The sequence below is a fragment of the Scyliorhinus canicula genome, chromosome 7 (assembly GCF_902713615.1).
Source record: "Scyliorhinus canicula chromosome 7, sScyCan1.1, whole genome shotgun sequence".
Taxonomy (NCBI): domain Eukaryota; kingdom Metazoa; phylum Chordata; class Chondrichthyes; order Carcharhiniformes; family Scyliorhinidae; genus Scyliorhinus; species Scyliorhinus canicula.
This window is the reverse complement of record NC_052152.1, coordinates 125753604-125771902: the sequence shown is the minus strand read 5'-3', so window position 1 is coordinate 125771902 and position 18299 is coordinate 125753604. Positions and strand designations below refer to the sequence as shown.

Below are 18299 nucleotides of genomic sequence, written 5' to 3'. Positions count from 1 at the left end.
AGCAACAATCCTTCACTGTCTTTAAGTTCACAAAAGCCAATCCAATAGATAGACTTTTATCCCCCTCGAGCCCCCAATTGTTATAGGAGCGGCGTTTTCAGAACCCCAAAATGTATCATGGAGTTCAGCCAACCTCTCCCTTTAATGGATTGTTGCTTTTGAAGCACACGGCTTGTTCCCCAGGTGCGTTAGTAGAATTTAGAACAGTACAGCACAGAACAGGCCCTTCGGCCCTCGATGTTGTGCCGAGCAATGATCACCCTACTCAACCCTACGTATTCCACCCTATACCAGTAAACCCCCCCCCCCAAATTAACCTTATTTTTTTTAGGACACTAAGGGCAATTTAGCATGGCCAATCCACCTAACCCGCACATCTTTGGACTGTGGGAGGAAACCGGAGCACCCGGAGGAAACCAACGCACACACAGGGAGGACGTGTAGACTCCGCACAGACAGTGACCCAGCCAGGAATTGAACCTGGGACCCTGGAGCTGTGAAGCATTTATGCTAACCACCATGCTACCGTGCTGCCCGATTTACAATTATGGACACCTGGGTTTTGAAACACAAAACATTGTTTATTCCATGAATTCAACTTAACCTTTTAAAATAAACATTGGATCATTTACCACCCCTTACTTCAAAGATAACCCCGAACATAATACAACACTAAATAATCCCTCAAAATGTTCCTTCAAACCTCCAAAAGACTTAACACCTTTAAACAGAAACACATCAGGTTAAAGACATTACTATTATGAGTTTAAATCACCCAAATGATTCAAAGATAGTCTTTCATGGCAGAGATCACAGCAGATCCAGCTCACTGCAAACACAGACACACCCAAGCTCTTTTCCTCAAACCGTCTTTCTCCTTTCAAAACAGCTCACAGCAAACCAGCCAGGCACCTACCAGCTCCTCTCTCTCAAACTGAAACTAAACACTGCAAAATGGCTGAGCTAAAAACCCAGCTCCACCCACTCTGACATCACTTCAGTGATATGAACTGCTGCATTTCTTATATGTACATTTCTTAAACATCCATTTCTTAAAGGTACTCTCACATGACAGGTTCATTACATTCTGGTTATTGGTTTAACTGTATTAACTGTATATTCTGGTTATTGGGTTAACTGTATTAACTGTATATTCTGGTTATTGGGTTAACTATTAACTATATTCTGGTTATTGGGTTAACTGTATTAACTGTATATTCTGGTTATTGGGTTAACTATTAACTGTATATTCTGGTTATTGGTTAACTGTATTAACTGCATATTCTGGTTATTGGGTTAACTATTAACTGTATATTCTGGTTATTGGGTTCATTGCACTCCAGTTATTGGTTAACTGTATGCTCTGGTTATTGGGTGGGTGTATGCTCTAGTTAAATAGCATTATATTTTTGTTATTAGGGAGCAACGCAATTGCATTCGATTCAAATGTGTGTTGACCAATACTATTCTGGATGTCCTTCGACAACGACCTGGATGGATAGAGGTCAAAGAGTGAGTCTTTATTTATTTGTATCTAATGGGAGGAGCGTTTAGTTGAACGGTCTTAACTAATTGTGTTTCTGGGAGACAAGCTCAAGATGACATTTCCTGAACAGAGAGAGGGACTTCATAGCCATGGAATAGCTATTGTGGAAAGTGTTGCATTGAGTCCATATAGACCATTCCTCTCTCATTGCAACCTGCCACACAAAGGTCTTACATAGCTCCAGTGCTCTGAATATATGACTGACAAAGTCTTAGCAATTTGTGCAATAAACCTTTCCTTCAGAATGCTGAAAACACTTTTTACAATTAAGTTCTTTTTGAGGTGAAGGAAATGTAATTTGGGAAACACTGGCAATTTAAGTGATGCCAATGGGAGCTCCTTGCTCCAGGTAGGGCTGCCCGTGGTGACAAGGTTAGGGGAGGTACCACATAAAATGCAGACCACAAAATCTTCAATGGCAGGAAAGCAAAAGAAAGACAGTGCATTGTATTGGCTAAGAAAGCTGAAGCAGCAAGGTTGCCCCAGTGATCAATAAAATGTGGACACTGTAAGAATCTCCCGTGCAGTTTAAGTGTAGTCTCGTATAAACTTCAAAATTCAGTAGAATTTAAGTTACACTTCTCGGATGCGAAATGAAAATCTTTTATTGTGTCTATTAATTATAATTGGGAGACTAAGATCATCTTGTGGTTACAAATTATGTGTTCTCAAAAAGCCCTTGTCAGTAAAAGACATCAAGAGAAATAATTGGCACAATGGTTTACAATAGATTTAACTTTCAAAAATGCAGAACGGTTCCTTGCTTAAAACAAAACAGCTGGCGCGAACTTCAAGAGTTAGAGTGGAAAACTGAAAATACGAAATAAAGATAGTGAGTAGTTAGATCAAAGGTATCGAATGATCCTGGATAGAAAATGTCTGCCCGGACCTCTATGTTTAAGGAGAATATTATCAGTCTGACTCCATCTGTCCCTACCCCTGCAATGTGCTGATTGGCTTGGATGGGTTTCAAATGCATTTGGTTGGATGGTTAGTTGTCAATCATCAATGTGCAACATATATTCATATAGGGCAGCACGATAGCATTGTAGGGCAGCACGGTAGCATTGTGGATAGCATAATTGCTTCACAGCTCCAGGGTCCCAGGTTCGATTCCGCCTTGGGTCACTGTCTGTGCGGAGTCTGCACATCCTCCCCGTGTGTGCGTGGGTTTCATCCGCGTGCTCTGGTTTCCCCCCACAGTCCAAAGATGTGCAGATTAGGTGGATTGGCCATGATAAATTGCCCTTAGTGTCCAAAATTGCTGTCAGTGTTGGGTGGGGTTACTGGGTTATGGGGATAGGGTGGAGATGTTGACCTCGGGTAGGGTGCTCTTTCCAAGACTCGATGGCCCGAGTGGCCTCCTTCTGCACTGTAAATTCTATGATATTCGGATATGTTACATTTGTAGATGCTTGTGTGTGTGTTGGAATGTAATATATTCTCTTAATCAATTCTAGTTTTCGCTGGTTTATTGTTGACTGCTTTTATCTGAATTCTGAACAATGGTGTGTTCATGTAGTCATGACGACCATGGGTATGGCTGCATAGCTTTTGCTATTAAAACAATGGTCAGTTTATGATATCAGAAAAAATGTTGCATCAGCTCCAGCTAGTTTCTGTGAATGTTTCAGATTCTGTGTTTTGCCACTGCAAATTCTGAAAACTGTGGGCGAGATTCTCCGGACTCACGACGGTTCGGAGAATAGCGGGCATCGGAAATTTTTACGGCGACGCTGTTCCGACGCCCTCCCGCTTTTCTCCGAACCCCGCAAAATCTCGGAGTCGCCATTCCCGACAAACGCCTCCTTCCCGCCCCCGACACGACCAGAATCGCCACTGATAGCCCCCCCCGCTATTCACCGGCCCAGATGGGCCGAAGTCCCGACGTCATGGCACCCTGTTTGCACGTCGTGAAACACACCTGCTTTTTAAGTTCGTCAACCAGTCGTGCTGGCTGACGACTGCTTGGAGGAGGTTAGCGCACCGCTCAGCGCACCGCTCAACGCACCGCTCAGCACACCGCTCAGCGCACCGCTCAGCCCACCGCTCAGCGCACCGCTCAGCGCACTGCTCGAGTCTGTCCACAACGGGGAAGGCATCCCTGAGAACGGGAGGGGGGGGTCCAGAGCGGGGGCAGTGGGGGAGACGGGGGAGGCAGTGGGGGAGACGGAGGGGGCAGTGGGTGAGACGGAGGGGGCAGTGGGGGAGACGGAGGGGGCAGTGGGTGAGACGGAGGGGGCAGTGGGTGAGACGGAGGGGGCAGTGGGTGAGACGGAGGGGGCAGTGGGTGAGACGGAGGGGGCAGTGGGTGAGACGGAGGGGGCAGTGGGTGAGACGGAGGGGGCAGTGGGGGAGACGGAGGGGGCAGTGGGTGAGACGGAGGGGGCAGTGGGGGAGACGGAGGGGGCAGTGGGGGAGACGGAGGGGGCAGTGGGGGAGACGGAGGGGGCAGTGGGGGAGACGGAGGGAGCAGTGGGGGAGGCAGTGGGGGAGACGGAGGGGGGGGGGTTAGGTAGAGAGTGAGCCGTCCAACCCCGTAACAAAATGTCTGCCAGCGTGCCATGGCGTGCCGGTCACGAGGACACGGCCGCTGGTTGCCCTGTGGCTTCCGGACACAGGCCACTGACGCACCCGTGAGGAGGACATAGTTTACTGGCCGTTGGATGCAGAAAATGACCAGGGGTTAGGCTGCCCGCGTGTCAGCAGCGCGACCAGGCCACCGGGACACACAGGTATCCCGTGGCAGGCGGCTGCCGAGGTGTCGACTAACCTCCGTCTAACATGTCCCGTTTCTCCGCCCCCCACCACCCTTCTGTAGGTTAGCACAAATGTATGTGAACAGAACGGCTATGTTCTGTGCAGTGGTTGGGGCCGCTGTACTGCATTTGGCGATGCAGCAGCATCCACACCCACAACCCGCAGTGGATGCAGGGCCAGCTGCAGCAGCAGAGGGAAGGGCCGAGGAGTCGCCAGTCGTCGAGCAGCATGGGGAGGAGGAGGAAGAGGAAGAGGAGAGAGTGAGGGTGCAGCCACGGCGCCAGAGGCGTCGACCAAAGCCGAGGGTGTACCGTGTCCGGGTCTCTTTCCTAACAATGACGGACATCACCTGCAGGAGGAGACTCCGGCTGAGTAGGCAGACGGTGATACATATCTGCCAACTCCTGTCGCACCTCGCCCCACGTGGAACGGGGGGAGGACACGCGATCCCGGTTGCCATCAAGGTGACGGTCGCTCTTAACTTCTATGCGACCGGCTCCATCCAGTCTCCGAGCGGGGACCTCTCCGGGATCTCCCAGTCATCGGTCCACAGGTGCATCCGGGATGTGACCGATGCCCTCTATGCCATCGCGGACCGCTACATCACCTTTCCCGAGGACTGAGCAAGTCAAGATTCACGAGCTCGTGGATTTGCCAATGTGGCCAGGATACCGAGGGTGCAGGGGGCAATCGATTGTGTTCACGTCCCCATGCGCCCGCCTGCAGGGGACAGGGATGTGTTCACAAACAGAAGGGGGACATACTCCATGAATATCCAGGTGGTATGCGACCCCCACATGAGGATCATGAACGTCTCTGCAAGGTTCCCAGGGAGTGTGCAAGACTCCTACATACTGGCGCAGTCGTTCATCCTTGCGATGTTTGAGGGACGTCCCCCCCGGCTGAGGGGCTGGTTGCTAGGCGACAGGGGTTATCCGCTGAGGTCTTGGCTGATGACGCCTATACGGAGGCCTCAGACCAATGCGGAAACACGATACAACGAGGCCCATGCAGCAACCAGGGGTGTGGTGGAGCGCTGCCTTGGGCTCCTGAAGATGAGATTCAGGTGCCTGGCCCGCTCCACAGGGGCCCTGCAGTACCAGGCCGAAAGGGTCGCTCGCATTGTAGTGGTCTGCTGTGCGCTGCACAACATCGCGATGCAGAGGGGAGATGACCTGCTGCAGGAGGCGGAGAGAGAAGCTAGTGGCAGTGGTGCCAGCACGGAGGAGGAGGAGGAGGAGGAGGAGAGGGAGGAGGAGAGGGAGGAGGAGGAGGAGGCTGGCAGAGTGGCGGGCGCAGCACGCAGACACGATCCAGGTGCTGGTGATGTCCAGGAGGCGGCACGACAGACCCGGCGAGGACGGCGGGCACGCGACGCCTTGGTGGCAGCACGGTTCACGCGTCGTATGCGACGTCCCCGCTGAACACCAAACCACCACCTGCATCGCTAGTCGTGCAGAGGGTCAACACACAACTTCCACCACCACAAACCCCCCACCCCCTCTCAGTGTACACTGCTCCACTTCGACATCACCCTTATCACTGGGTCCAGACGGTATGGCACAACATTGATGGCTGTGTCAGTGGGTGTGATCAATGCCATGTGGAATGATGACAGCCCGCTCTACGATGAGCTGTGAGCTCAGAATCGTTAGAGAGAGTCTGACCCATGGCAATAGCTGAACCATCCACCTTGATGGCCGCTGAGATCGTCACGGACACTCCATCACGTGCCCGCGTGGGCTAGCTGTGGGAGGGGGTAGGGGCAGGGACTGCACACCCGGCACCGAGGTTTCACCACTCGTCAACCCCAGCGACACTCGGTCACCATCACGATTCCTGTGGCTGTGGAACAATCACACCGTATTACAAGTAAGGTGGAACAGTGCGTTTAATGTTAACAATTATTTACAGGTGCCCTAGCCCCTACAACTAAACTGTGCCCTTCACCCATGCCAACTTACTCAGTGTCTATCTTACTCTACGTCTACGTGACTCCCCAGATGATACAGCAGGAGTGGAGGAGGATTGCTGCGAATCGCCCCCCTCGACTCGTTTCTCCTTGGCTAAGCGTTTCCTGGGGCGACCCGGCCTTGATGGGCCAGGCTGCTCTGCGGGCGTCTCGGGTGACATTGTGCCACCCTGCTCTGCCTGCTGCCCACCCGATGCACCAGGGATGGGACGGGGGGAGGCCGAGAATTCCGGGACGTCCCGTGATGGCCTTAATGGGACGGACCCCGAAACCTCCTCCTCCCTCGGGGAGCCCGGTGGCCCCCGGGCCTCACTTTGGGACAGAGGTGCGAGCGGGGAGGTGCCCCGTCGCATCACCAACACCTGGCGCTGCCAGTCCTGGAGGCCTGCAACGGTATCCACCAGGATCCGAAGGTTTGCAGAGACGGAGTCCAGGGAGTTAGACATTCCCGCCAGGGACTGTGCGATCTCAACCTGTGTGTGCACGACGCCATCCAGCACATGTGTCAGGCGGTTGATGCTCTCGGCGACTGACTGCTGCGACTGGCCAATGACCTGCTGAGACTCGGCCAAGGCCCGCAGGGCGCCGGCAATGTCGTTTTGGCTCTGGCACGTTGCTGCCTGTGAGAGGGCAACCCTGTCCAGGGCCGAGGATGACGCGTGCATATTAACCCCAATGCCTTGCATAACCTGACCCATTGCCTCCACTGCGGATGCCATCCGTGCGGTGTCGGACTGGGTCTCTGCCATGAGCGGCACCACTCCCTGCTCTTGGACGCGGTTCGACTCCTCTAACAGCGTCTGCAGAGCCAGGAAGGCAGCCCTCTTCCCGTCATTGTTTCCCTGGGTTTCTTGAGGCATCGGCTGTGCGGGTGGGTTGAGAAACTCCAGGAACTCAGAAAACGTCTGGGAGCCAGCTGCATCCTGGGCCTGGTCTGGCCTCCGCGAGTCCGGGCCCTCGGTTGCTCCGACCTCCACCTGCTGTACCTGCTCAGCTGTGATGTGCCAACCAGAATGTGACCCAGGAGACTCATCACTAAATAGGCCCGCCGGGGTGTGTGTCTCTGGGATGATGGATGTTGTGGGAGATAGCAGTGCCGCAAGCCCGAGGTTTTCAGTGTTTAGGCCCTCCTCCAGGGTGTGGGGCCGCTCAGAGTCCGGAGGGTTATCGCTGGCCATTTCTGATGGTTGTGGTCTCGCAACCCTCTGGGCGTCCTGGTCCGCAGATTGGGTTGGGGAGGATGGGGCTGCCCGCTGATCGGGCACCCTCTGTTGTGCAGCCCCGGGTGAGGTGGCGGCAGATTCCTGTCTCCGTCTGGAGCCAGACGGCCCTGGTCGTTCGGCATCACGTCCTAGGGAAGAGAATGAGACGGGTTATTTAGAGTTGCTCGGCAGGCCGCTGGACGGTCCCAGTGGGCAGGGTGTGAAGGGACAGAGGATGGGGGAGGTGTCCCAGAGGGCAGAGTGTGTGAAGGGACAGGGGATGGGGGAGGGGGGTGTTTGTCATGCAGGGTTGTCTCACTTGCTGCAGATCCGCCAACCTCGCATAGCGCGACATCCCGGGTAGCAGACCCCCCCAACAAGGTCCAGGGCCCTCTGCTCAAAGGTGGTGAGGGGGTGCAGGTTGGGCGAACCCCCTCCAGTCTTGTGCCGCTCACGGTGGTTGTGAGCGAACTTGGCCTGTTGGGGGAGGGAACATAGGTAAATCATTACAAAACGGCAGGTATCAGCAGGCCGTTCAGATACTGGCACAGTTTGGGGGGTCAAGTTGTCATAAGACGATTGCATCTCTCCTCGGGGCCAGAGCGCTGGGTCTGTGACAACTTTGTGAACCATCCTCAAATAACTCTGCCCCAATCCCCCTCCACCCCTTTGACGCCAGCCCCCCCCTCCCCGACCGGGAACCGATTCTGGTCCCCGGTCGGGGCTAGCATGCTGCCGCCGTAAACTCCGGCATCGCGGGCTTAACGATTTTCGTTAAGCCCGCTTGCCAGAGTTTGCGCCGGCTGACGCGTCATATGACGTCAGCCGCGCATGCGCGGATTGGAAGACTCCAACCCGCGCATGCGCGGATGACGTCATCACGCATTTGCGCGAAACCCGCGCATGCGCGGGCCGGGATGCCCCTCAGCCGCCCCGCGAATGGATACTGCGGGGCGGCGGAAGGACAAAGAGTGCGCGGGTATCGGACCCGCTGCCCGCGATCGGTGCCCACCGATCGCGGGCCCATGGCACCCTTGGCACGGCCGTGGTACTGCCGTGCCAATCGGTGCCATGGTTTTAAAAATCGGGACTTTACGGCCGTTTTTACGAACGGCCAGACCAGGTGTGTTTGCCGTTCGTAAAAACAGTCGTAAAGGGCTTGGAACTCGGCCCATCGGCCAGCTGAGAATCGCTGCTGGCCGTAAAAAAACGGCGGCAGCGATTCGTATCGGGAGTCGGGCGTGGGGGGGGGGGGGGGGAGGGAGAATAGCGGGAGGGCGTCGGACTAGCGTGGCCGTAAATCTTACGACCCCCGCTATTCTCCGCACCGTCGTGAGTGTGGAGAATTGCGCCCATTGTCTTTGATGATTTCTTAGTTTGAAAACAGACTTCAACAATAGAGCAGGCAAGCTTTGCATTTCAAGCATTACAGTAAAAGTTCTTGATAAATTAATATTATACAATAACAATTAATCAATTAGTAGAATTTGATTCTGTTAATTCAGTATTAATATTTTAGCAATAGGTTGGTAATACAGTCAAATAATTGATAGGTTAGTAACAGTTCAACAGTAATATTGTAGTTCTATTTCATCTAATAGTGGTGCAGTGGGGTTAGTGTGAATCATTCTGATTGTTGGGCCGTTGCTTTTAGTGAATAGTTGGCTAAAGCATTTGATCACCAGGAATGTCATGTAAATGATGAGTATTCTTACTGTGGACATTCCTGTGGGTCCCAGTGTCTCCCAGATAGAGATATTTGGGGGGGTGTCAAGCTTTCTGACTTTTTTTTTGAATGTGTGCTGCCAGATCTTTAACTTCTTTTGAATTATCTGGAATAAAAGTGCAACACTCCGTACCAATCAGGGCGCAGACGCCACCTTTTTCAGCTAACACAGCAAGAGGCATTCGATTTTGTCGTGCCACAGTTCGAATTGCTCGCAATTCATCAGAGATTTTATCTAGGGCAGTGGCGGTGTAATCAGCTACATCTTGTATGATGGTTGTTATTTTATTTAGTTCGTTGGCTACCCTTATTTCCCAATAAAAAGGAATAATTTTAGCATAAATTGTGTCTTGTGTACTGAGGGCACGTTTATTTCTTTGAGCGGGTAGTCCTGATAGAAAAAATTAGTAAAAATTGATAAATTGCTAATTAAAAATTGATATCATCATTACATAAACAATTAATAATAATTTAATGTGTACAAATAAAATGATTATACATCAAAATAACTGAACAAAGAACAAACAAAAGTACAGCACAGGAACAGGCCCGTCGGCCCTCCGAGCCTGTGCCAACCATGCTGCCCGTCTAAACTAAAATCTTCTACACTTCCAGGGTCCGTATCCCTCTATTCCCATCCTATTCATGTATTTGTCAAGATACCCCTTAAATATCACTATTGTCTCTGCTTCCACCACCTCCTCCGGCAGCGAGTTCCAAGCACCCACTACCCTCTGTGTAAAAAAACTTGCCTCATACATCTCCTCTAAACCTTGCCCCACGCAAAGTTGTGTAATAATTGGTAAAATAATTATAAAAATTGATTATGTAATTAAGTAATAAAATTATTAATAATAATTCATTAATAAATGAATAATAATGCAGTAAATAATAGTTCAACGGAAACTTTCCATTTTTATGTTATTGGCTGGTGGTGCATATGAATTAACGTGAACCATGTGGATTGGTGGGGTACAATGGGTAGGTATGCATTAGCCAAAGTATCTGATCAGCAACATTAGTACGTAAATGATAAGTCTAAATGTGCAAAATAGCAAATGTCCTTGAATGATGTTAATTCCTGTGCCACCCAACCATCCGGAAAGCCAACCCCAAAGAGTGTAATCAAAGGGTTGGTCACATTTTTTTAACTTTGTATTGGATGTGTATTGCCAAGTCTTTGACATCTTCTGGATTATACACAAAAGCCTGTTGAAAGGGTTAATTTCCCTGCAGAAACAAAAGAGGGTGTGTAGTGGGTGGATAACTTGGAATGATGCAATTTGCATCTCTAAACATTTTTTATATATGTCACTCAAATGGACTGGGAGTAAAAATTGGATTGCTGTCAAACTCCTGCTTATCAACTGTCTTAGAACGGTGTATTCTTTTCATGGATTTGGGCTGGTTTAGCACACTGGGCTAAATCGCTGGCTTTGCAAGCAGACCAAGGCAGGCCAGCAGCACGGTTTAATTCCTGTACCAGCCTCCTCGAACAGGCGCCGGAATGTGGCGACTAGGGGCTTTTCACAGTAACTTCATTGAAGCCTACTCGTGCCAATAAGCGATTTTCATTTCATATACCAAGATTGACCGCAGATGTGAGAGAGTGTGTACCAAGAGTGAGTGAACTTATGAGGGCACATATGCCAAGAGTGACTATAGATGTGAAAGAGTGTGTACTTGGTGTGAGTGAAGATTTGAGAGGATGTGTGTACCAAGAGTGATTGAATATGTGAGAGAGTGTGTACCAAGAGTGAGTGTACCAAGATATCTTTATCTTAAAAACATTTAATGAAGGAGCCTCAACTGCTTCACTGGGCAGGGAATTCATAGATTCACAACCCTTTGGGTGAAGAAGTTCCTCCTAAACTCAGTCCTAAATCTACTTTCCCTTATTTTGAGGGTATGCCCCCTAGTTCTGCTTTCACCCACCAATGGAAACAACCTGCCCGCATCTATCCTATCTATTCACTTCATAATTTTATATGTTTCTATAAGATCCCCCTGAATCCTTCTAAATTCCAACGAGCACAGCCCCAGTCTACTCAACCTCTCCTCATATTCCATCCCCCTCAGCTCTGGGATTAACCTAGTGAATCTCCTCTGCACACCCTCCGGCACCAGAACGTCCTTTCTCAGGTAAGGAGACCAAAACTGAACACCATACTCCAGGTGTGGCCTCACTAACACCTTATACAATTGCAGCATAACCTCCCTAGTCTTAAACTCCATCCCTCTCGCAATGTAGGACAAAACTCCATTTGCCTTCTTAATCACCTGTTGTACCTGTAAACCAACTTTTCGCGATTCATTTTTTGTGAGTGAAAATATGAGGGAGTATGTGCCAAGAGTGAGTGAAGGTGTGAGGGAGCATGTGCGAAGAGTGACAGAAGATGTGAGTGAGCATGTGTACCAAGAGTGACTGTGTAAGAAAATGTGTACCAAGAGTAAGTGAAGATGTATGATGGTGTGTACTAAGAGTGAGTGAAGATGTGAGAGAGTGTGAAGATTTGAGAGAGTGACTAAAGATGTGAAAGAGTGTGTATCATCTGTGACTGAAGATGTGAGAGTGTGTGTACCAAGAGTGTGCAGAAATGTGGCAGCATGTGTTACCAAGAGCGACTGAAGATGTGAGAGAAGCGTGTACCAAGAGTGACTGAAAATGTGGGAAAGTGCACAGATGGTGACTGAAGCTCTGGGAGGGCGTGTACCAAGAGTGACTGACCATGTGAGAGAATGTGTACCAAGAGTGACTGAAGATGTCAGTGGACATGTACTAAGAGTGAGTGAAGATGTGAAAGTGTGTGTACCAGGTGTGAGTTAAGATGTGAGACGGCGTTTGTTACCAAGAGTGATTGAAGATGAGTGTGTACCAAGAGTGAGTGAAGATGTGGGAGAGTGTGTACCAAGAGTGAGTGAGTGAAGATCGCAAGAGCATGGACCAAGATTGACAAAAGGTGTGAGAGATCATGTACCAAGAATGACTGAAGATGCTCGAGACCATGGACAAAGATTGACAGAAGATGTGAGAGTGTGTACCAAGAGTGGGTGAAGATGTGGAAAAGTGTGTACCAAGAGTGACTGAAGATGTGATAGAGCGTGTACCAAAAGTGACACACTTCCCTCATTCATAACAGGAGGGAAACAGGAAGCAATGAAGGAGGCAGGTTTGAGGTTGCATGCTGGATCAACGATGAGAGTATTAAAATACCGAATCCTCATTCCACTTTCCTCACATCCATCAATCTTTTCTGACTCACACACTGTGGATGGCATAAGTGTCCTCCTCCTAATTTCTCCTGTCATCTAATCACAGCCCAGGCCTTGCCTTTTTCTCAGTTCAGATAGTCAAGAATGGGAGCTTCCTTGTTGCAGAAGGAAGAGACACTGTCACTTATTCGTACACTTGAAGCCATGAGTTCAGAGACTGAAATTGCATGCTTTGAGAAGGTTAGGATCGAGGAGAAATCTTGCTTGTTCTCCTATTCCTCATCTTTTTCCCTGATTGATTTCTCATATGGTTTCTCATATGGGCAACATTATGCAGCTTACAGGATATCTTGCCACTCTCAGTAATGTGGGGCTCCTCCAGAGCTGTACAGGGAAAGGAAGTTTAAAAAAAATAAATTTATGTGATGTGAGCATGGGCCAGCATTTATTGCCCATCCTGAACTGCCCTCCATTTCAAAGGGCAGTTGAAAGTCAACCACATTGCTGTGGGTCTGGAGTCACATGTAGGCCAGACCAGGTAAGGACAGCAGATTTCCTTCCCTAAAGGGCATCAGTGAGTCATATGGGCTTTTATGACAATCGACAATGGTTTTCTGGTCATTTTAGACTTTTAATTTGATGGGATGAAGCTGCCTGTCTGTGTAACAGTAACCTCAGTGACCCCCCCCCCCCCGGTTTACACATTAGTGCACCGTGAATGCAGCAGAAACCTGGAAGGAGCTAAATATATGAATGTGCAGAGCCTCAGTCAGCTTGACAGCCCCAAGCAATGCACTTGTTACCCTCCTTTGAGGTTGAAACTGTGGCAAATTTCACCCACAACTGCTTTGCTCCTAAAGATCCTGCGTGTGTCTCTCCCCCCCCCCCCCCCCCCCCCCACCCTTCCAGTAGCTCATCCTGCTCTGTGTAACCATGTTTCCATCCCCAATCATGTTCTATTCCCAGAGGAAGCCCCTGCCAGACCATCCATACCAGGAAGTAACTTGTTGCAGCATAAGTTTTGAATGAATAAGAAGATGCGTCAACACCAGTTCGACCACTGCCTGTAGACGAAAGAAAATATAGCCAAATACAGGAAAGCTCCAAGAACATGCCCAATTGCTCAAATAGCCAGAGAACTAAATTTAAATGTTGCCACGGTCCCAGAGGACCATAGGTTGCCTCCCCCTTTGAGAGAGCTGGCTGGTTGTGATTTAACCTGAGGATCACCATACCTCAGGCGAGGGGCAAGGTTGAGAATAACCTTAGCTGATGCAGGAATTGAACCCATGCTGTTGTCTTTGCATCGCTAACCGGTCATCCAGCCAACTGAGCTAACTGAACCCCCAACCCCAGCCAGGGAAATAATCATACAATTGCTGTGTAAATAGGTCATGATCAAAACCAGCATCGTTGGGCGGAATATCTCATTGATATGCTTGGCACCAGATTCCCAAGCAAATGTTCGACTCAGAACTTGGCCGCGGCTGGAGACCTCTGAGGAGGACAGCAGAAATCCTTTTGGGATGCTCTGAAGAGATCAAACATTGTCTCCAATTCACAGCAGTTCCTGGATTGTGACCAACCAAATTTATTTATTGAGGAAGGCATCGAACCCATTGAGTAACTTCATTGGCAACTTGTCCGGGTGAGGTGTCAGAGGAAGCGCATAAACCTCTGAACAATCCATTCACCTAAACTTCCAAGCACCAACTGCCCTGCATGTGGCAGAGTTTGCAGATTGTGCATTGGACCAATCAGCCATCTCAGAACCCCTCAAACTGGAGTGGAAACAAGTCATCCTTGATCCTGAGGGACTGTCCAAGAAGGATGAGAAGAGTTTATGATTCCTTTAAGAGGAGCTGGCAAGAGAGAGGGTGGGCAGTCCTTCATGTGTTCGGCTGAGCATGACATAAGAAAAATGGTAACCTTGATGCCAAATCAGCACACTGATTACCCAGCTTTTAGGTGTGTGTGTACAAATCAGTTAAACAAGGTGGTATCCTGCACAGTACCCATCAGAATATGCGCAGATGTTGTGGAGCATTAGGAAGCCGCATGAAATCTGTCATATGAGGAGCAATTGAAGTCTCTGGGTCTATCATCGGTGGAGTTAAGCAGGATGAGGGGGGGATCTCATTGAAAGTTGCAGGATACTGATAAGCCTAGATAGAGTGAACGTGGAGAGGATATTTCCACTTGTAGGAAAAACAAGAACCAGAGGACATAGCCTCAGACTAAAGGGATGATCCTTTAAAACAGAGATGAGGAGGAATTTCTTCAGCCAGAGGGTGGTGAATCTGTGGAACTCTTTGGTGCAGAAGGCTGTGGAGGCCAAATCACTGAGTGCCTTTAAGACAGAGATAGATAGGTTCTTGATTAGTAAGGGGATTAGAAATTTTGAGGAGAAGGCAGGAGAATGAGGATGAGAAACATTTCAGCCATGATTGAATGGCGGAGCAGGCTTGATGGGCCAAGTGGCCTAATTCTGCTCCTATGTCTTATGGTCTTAAAAGGCGATACAGAGCTAGTTTTGGCCCTAGTATTGTTTTGAAGGTATCTATTAAACTCCCCTCAACATCTGCTCTCAAGTGAAAATCTCTGCTCAAAGCAGAGCCCAAACAGAGACACGAATCCCAGACTTTGAGATTAAAAGTCTGAGCTGTCTTGAATCCATCAGTTTAGTTCGTTGTGTACCTGTGAATCCGTCCTCTGTCCTTTTTAATGAGGCGGTGATCTCTGACATGGCTTTGTATTCACCAGTTCCTGTTTTATAGGAGTTGTTTAGGTTTATGTTTGTACCCTGTTGCATGTTCATGTCCTGCCTCTCACTGAACTCTCCCTTGTTCACAGTGAAGGGGAGTGGGACTTTTACTGGTGTGACATCAGCTGGCTGCGAGAGAACTTTGGCTACACATATATGGATGAACATGTCCGTGTCTCTCACTTTCGCAATCACTATGAGGTATGAATCCCACTGTTCCCGAGCATGGTAGAAATAATCACCACAAAATGGAGCTCATCACAATTAATTTGAAAAAAACAGGGAGACATTGGTCCTGGGCACTGGTCATTAATGGGCAGTAATGCATCATGCGCTCACCCCCCCCCCCCCCCCCGACCCCACCTTGTCCTGCCACTTTGCCCTCCTCCTTACCTTGAATCAACATAGCCATGAAGTTGTGATTGCTTCTCGCAGGTTATTGAGGGGGAGTTGTGACTGGAAGCTTGGTAAAAGAGTTTTTTAAAGAGGAGATGTTTAAATTCCCCTGTTGACTTGCCCTTCTATTTCTGTAAACTCCACTAGTCCGACAACCATCTGAACCTTTAATCCTCCCATCGTGGCCTCTCCGATTTTATTCACACCACCTGTTCTCAACCAATGGACTTACCTTCTGGAATTCTCTCCTTAAACCTCTCTACCTGTCGTCTCCTACCAGACCCTTCTTAGAGCTCAGTTCCCCGCTGTTCGCCTGTTCTAAGATCTCTTCCTATGGCCCATTGTAAAATCTGTTGACACTTTTGTGCAGCACCTTGACATATTTTACTCTGGTTAAGGCACTGCAGCCAACTCTCATTGTTAACAAAATTTCACAAAAGGTGAAATTGCAAACAGTGAACTTGAGAACAGTGCACACTTTCTATGTTGGAAAGGTGAGAGTTTAATCATTATTCTGTTAATTCTCTAACACGTTGAATAAAGTGAGAGGTGTTAGAGTCACAGATGTTTACAGCATGGAAATAGGCCCTCGGCCCAACCTGTCCTTGCCGCCCACTTTTTACCACTAAGCTAGTCCCAATTTCCCGCATTTGGCTCATATCCCTCTATACTGTTATAGGCCAGGGTTTAGAGAACCCCCAAGTGCATCATGGAGTTCATCTGACCCACAACTTTTAATAGATTGTGGTATGGGGAACACACAGCCCACTCTGCAGGTGTGGTACAGCAGAAAAGGAAAAGTATTTTTGAAAGCAAAACAATGTTTATTCTAGGAGCTCAAGTTAACCTTTTTAAAACATACAGTTAACATCTTAGCAATTGTTAATCCCTGATTCTTTTGCTGGCAGTCTGGGCTCAATAAAATCTGAGACGGATCTGCAGGTATCAATGATTGTTTTATTTCCACCAGCTTGCAAGGCTGACTCACTCGTGGGACCTTAGAACACGCAGCTGTCTTCTAGAGCTCCCAAAAGTTAGTGAGAGAGAGAACAAAGAAATCACAGCACATATAGCTTGAATTAGATTAAGATTTGCATACAAGTTTCCCATAGGTAATTCTATACACCTTCTGACCTGGCCATATATCTTGATTGGCTCACTTCGCATTTCCCAATCCTGGACCTCTTGTTACCCAGCATCCTTTTCACCATTCTCTCCACGAGGCAAAGCTCCCCTCCCCCCTTCCTAGCCATGCTGTGCTCATCCCTTTGTTTTCTGTCTGTGAACTCATTACCCTCAGGGTCCTACTGAATATCATATTCGTTTGTTCACTTCCTCACAATCAATTCAAATATAACCACCAAAGAATACAACACTAAGTAATCCTTAAGATGTCCTTAGAAACATCCATAAGACTTTTAAAAAACCTTTAAACAGAAGCACATCAGGTTACAGTCACTACGGTAGCATAGGCAGCACGGTCGCATGGTGGTTAGCATAAATGCTTCACAGCTCCAGGGTCCCAGGTTCGATTCCCGGCTGGGTCACTGTCTGTGCGGAGTCTGCACGTCCTCCCCGTGTGTGCGTGGGTTTCCTCCGGGTGCTCCGGTTTCCTCCCACAGTTCAAAGATGTGCGGGTTAGGTTGATTGGCCATGCTAAATTGCCCGTAGTGTCCTAAAAAGTAAGGTTAAGGAGGGGGGAGGGGGGGGGGGTTGTTGGGTTACGGGTATAGGGTGGATACGTGGGTTTGAGTAGGGTGATCATGGCTCGGCACAACATCGAGGGCTGAAGGGCCTGTTCTGTGCTGTACTGTTCTATGTTCTATGTACTGAGAGCAGTTATTAGTTTTAAATCACCAAAGGATCGATTTACAGTCTTTAGATTACAGAGAGAGAGACTCATACACCTTCTGGCTGTGGCTGCAACTATCCAGCTCTGAAAACAAAACTAAAACACACCCTGCAGCAAACAGCCTAAAATGTAAGTAAAAAGCTGACAGACAGCCCAGCTCCACCCATTCTCTGATATCACTGCAGTAGTAAACACTCATTTCTTAAAGGTATCCTCACTACAGATATTTATATACATATCCATTTATAAACACCCATTTCTTAAAGGTACTCTCACAGCGCACCTCCCCCCAAGAAAATAAAATAAACCATCAACTTCAAGATGGTTTCATTATTCAACTTTTGACTATCCTTTAAGAAATGCATGCAATAAATGAACATTTTTGTTTCAAAAAACAACACACGCAAACAGGTGTAATGGTATAGTCCATTTTTGTTCTACTTCCTCCAACTGAAATCCTTCTCAATTGACAGTCTCTTTGAACAAGAAGGTCTCTGCACGATCCATCCATTTCTCTACACCTTGGCATTTCTCTTTAAAGTCAGATACTTTAGTTCAATCTGATCACAGAGTCCCTTGTAATTCTCCAACACAGGAGCATTGGTTATCACAGCTTTCAGGCCGTCAAATGCCTGTTGAAAGTCCGCTGTCCACTGAAATCTTTGATGTTTCTTCAGCAAGTCTATCAGTGAAGCAACCACGCTACAAAACGTTTGCACAAATGTTCGATCAAATCCACTCATGCCAAGAAATTGCATTATATTCCTTTGTCTTGAGGGTATCAGAAACTCCTCAAGAGGCAGCGCGGTAGCATGGTGGTTAGCATAAATGCTTCACAGCTCCAGGGTCCCAGGTTCGATTCCCGGCT

General features: G+C 48.6%; 1 protein-coding gene across 1 annotated transcript in view; it reads left to right on the top strand.

Moving 5' to 3' along the window:
- The first annotated feature begins 1423 nt into the window (after positions 1-1423).
- ttll9 (tubulin tyrosine ligase-like family, member 9) overlaps positions 1424-18299 on the top strand; it is a 130310-nt gene continuing 113434 nt past the window's right edge. Inside the window, exons 1-2 of the mRNA XM_038802878.1 lie at positions 1424-1512; positions 15273-15384. Coding sequence (XP_038658806.1) covers positions 15340-15384 — 45 coding nt within the window. The 5' untranslated portion in view covers positions 1424-1512; positions 15273-15339. The remainder of the gene's footprint in view (positions 1513-15272; positions 15385-18299) is intronic.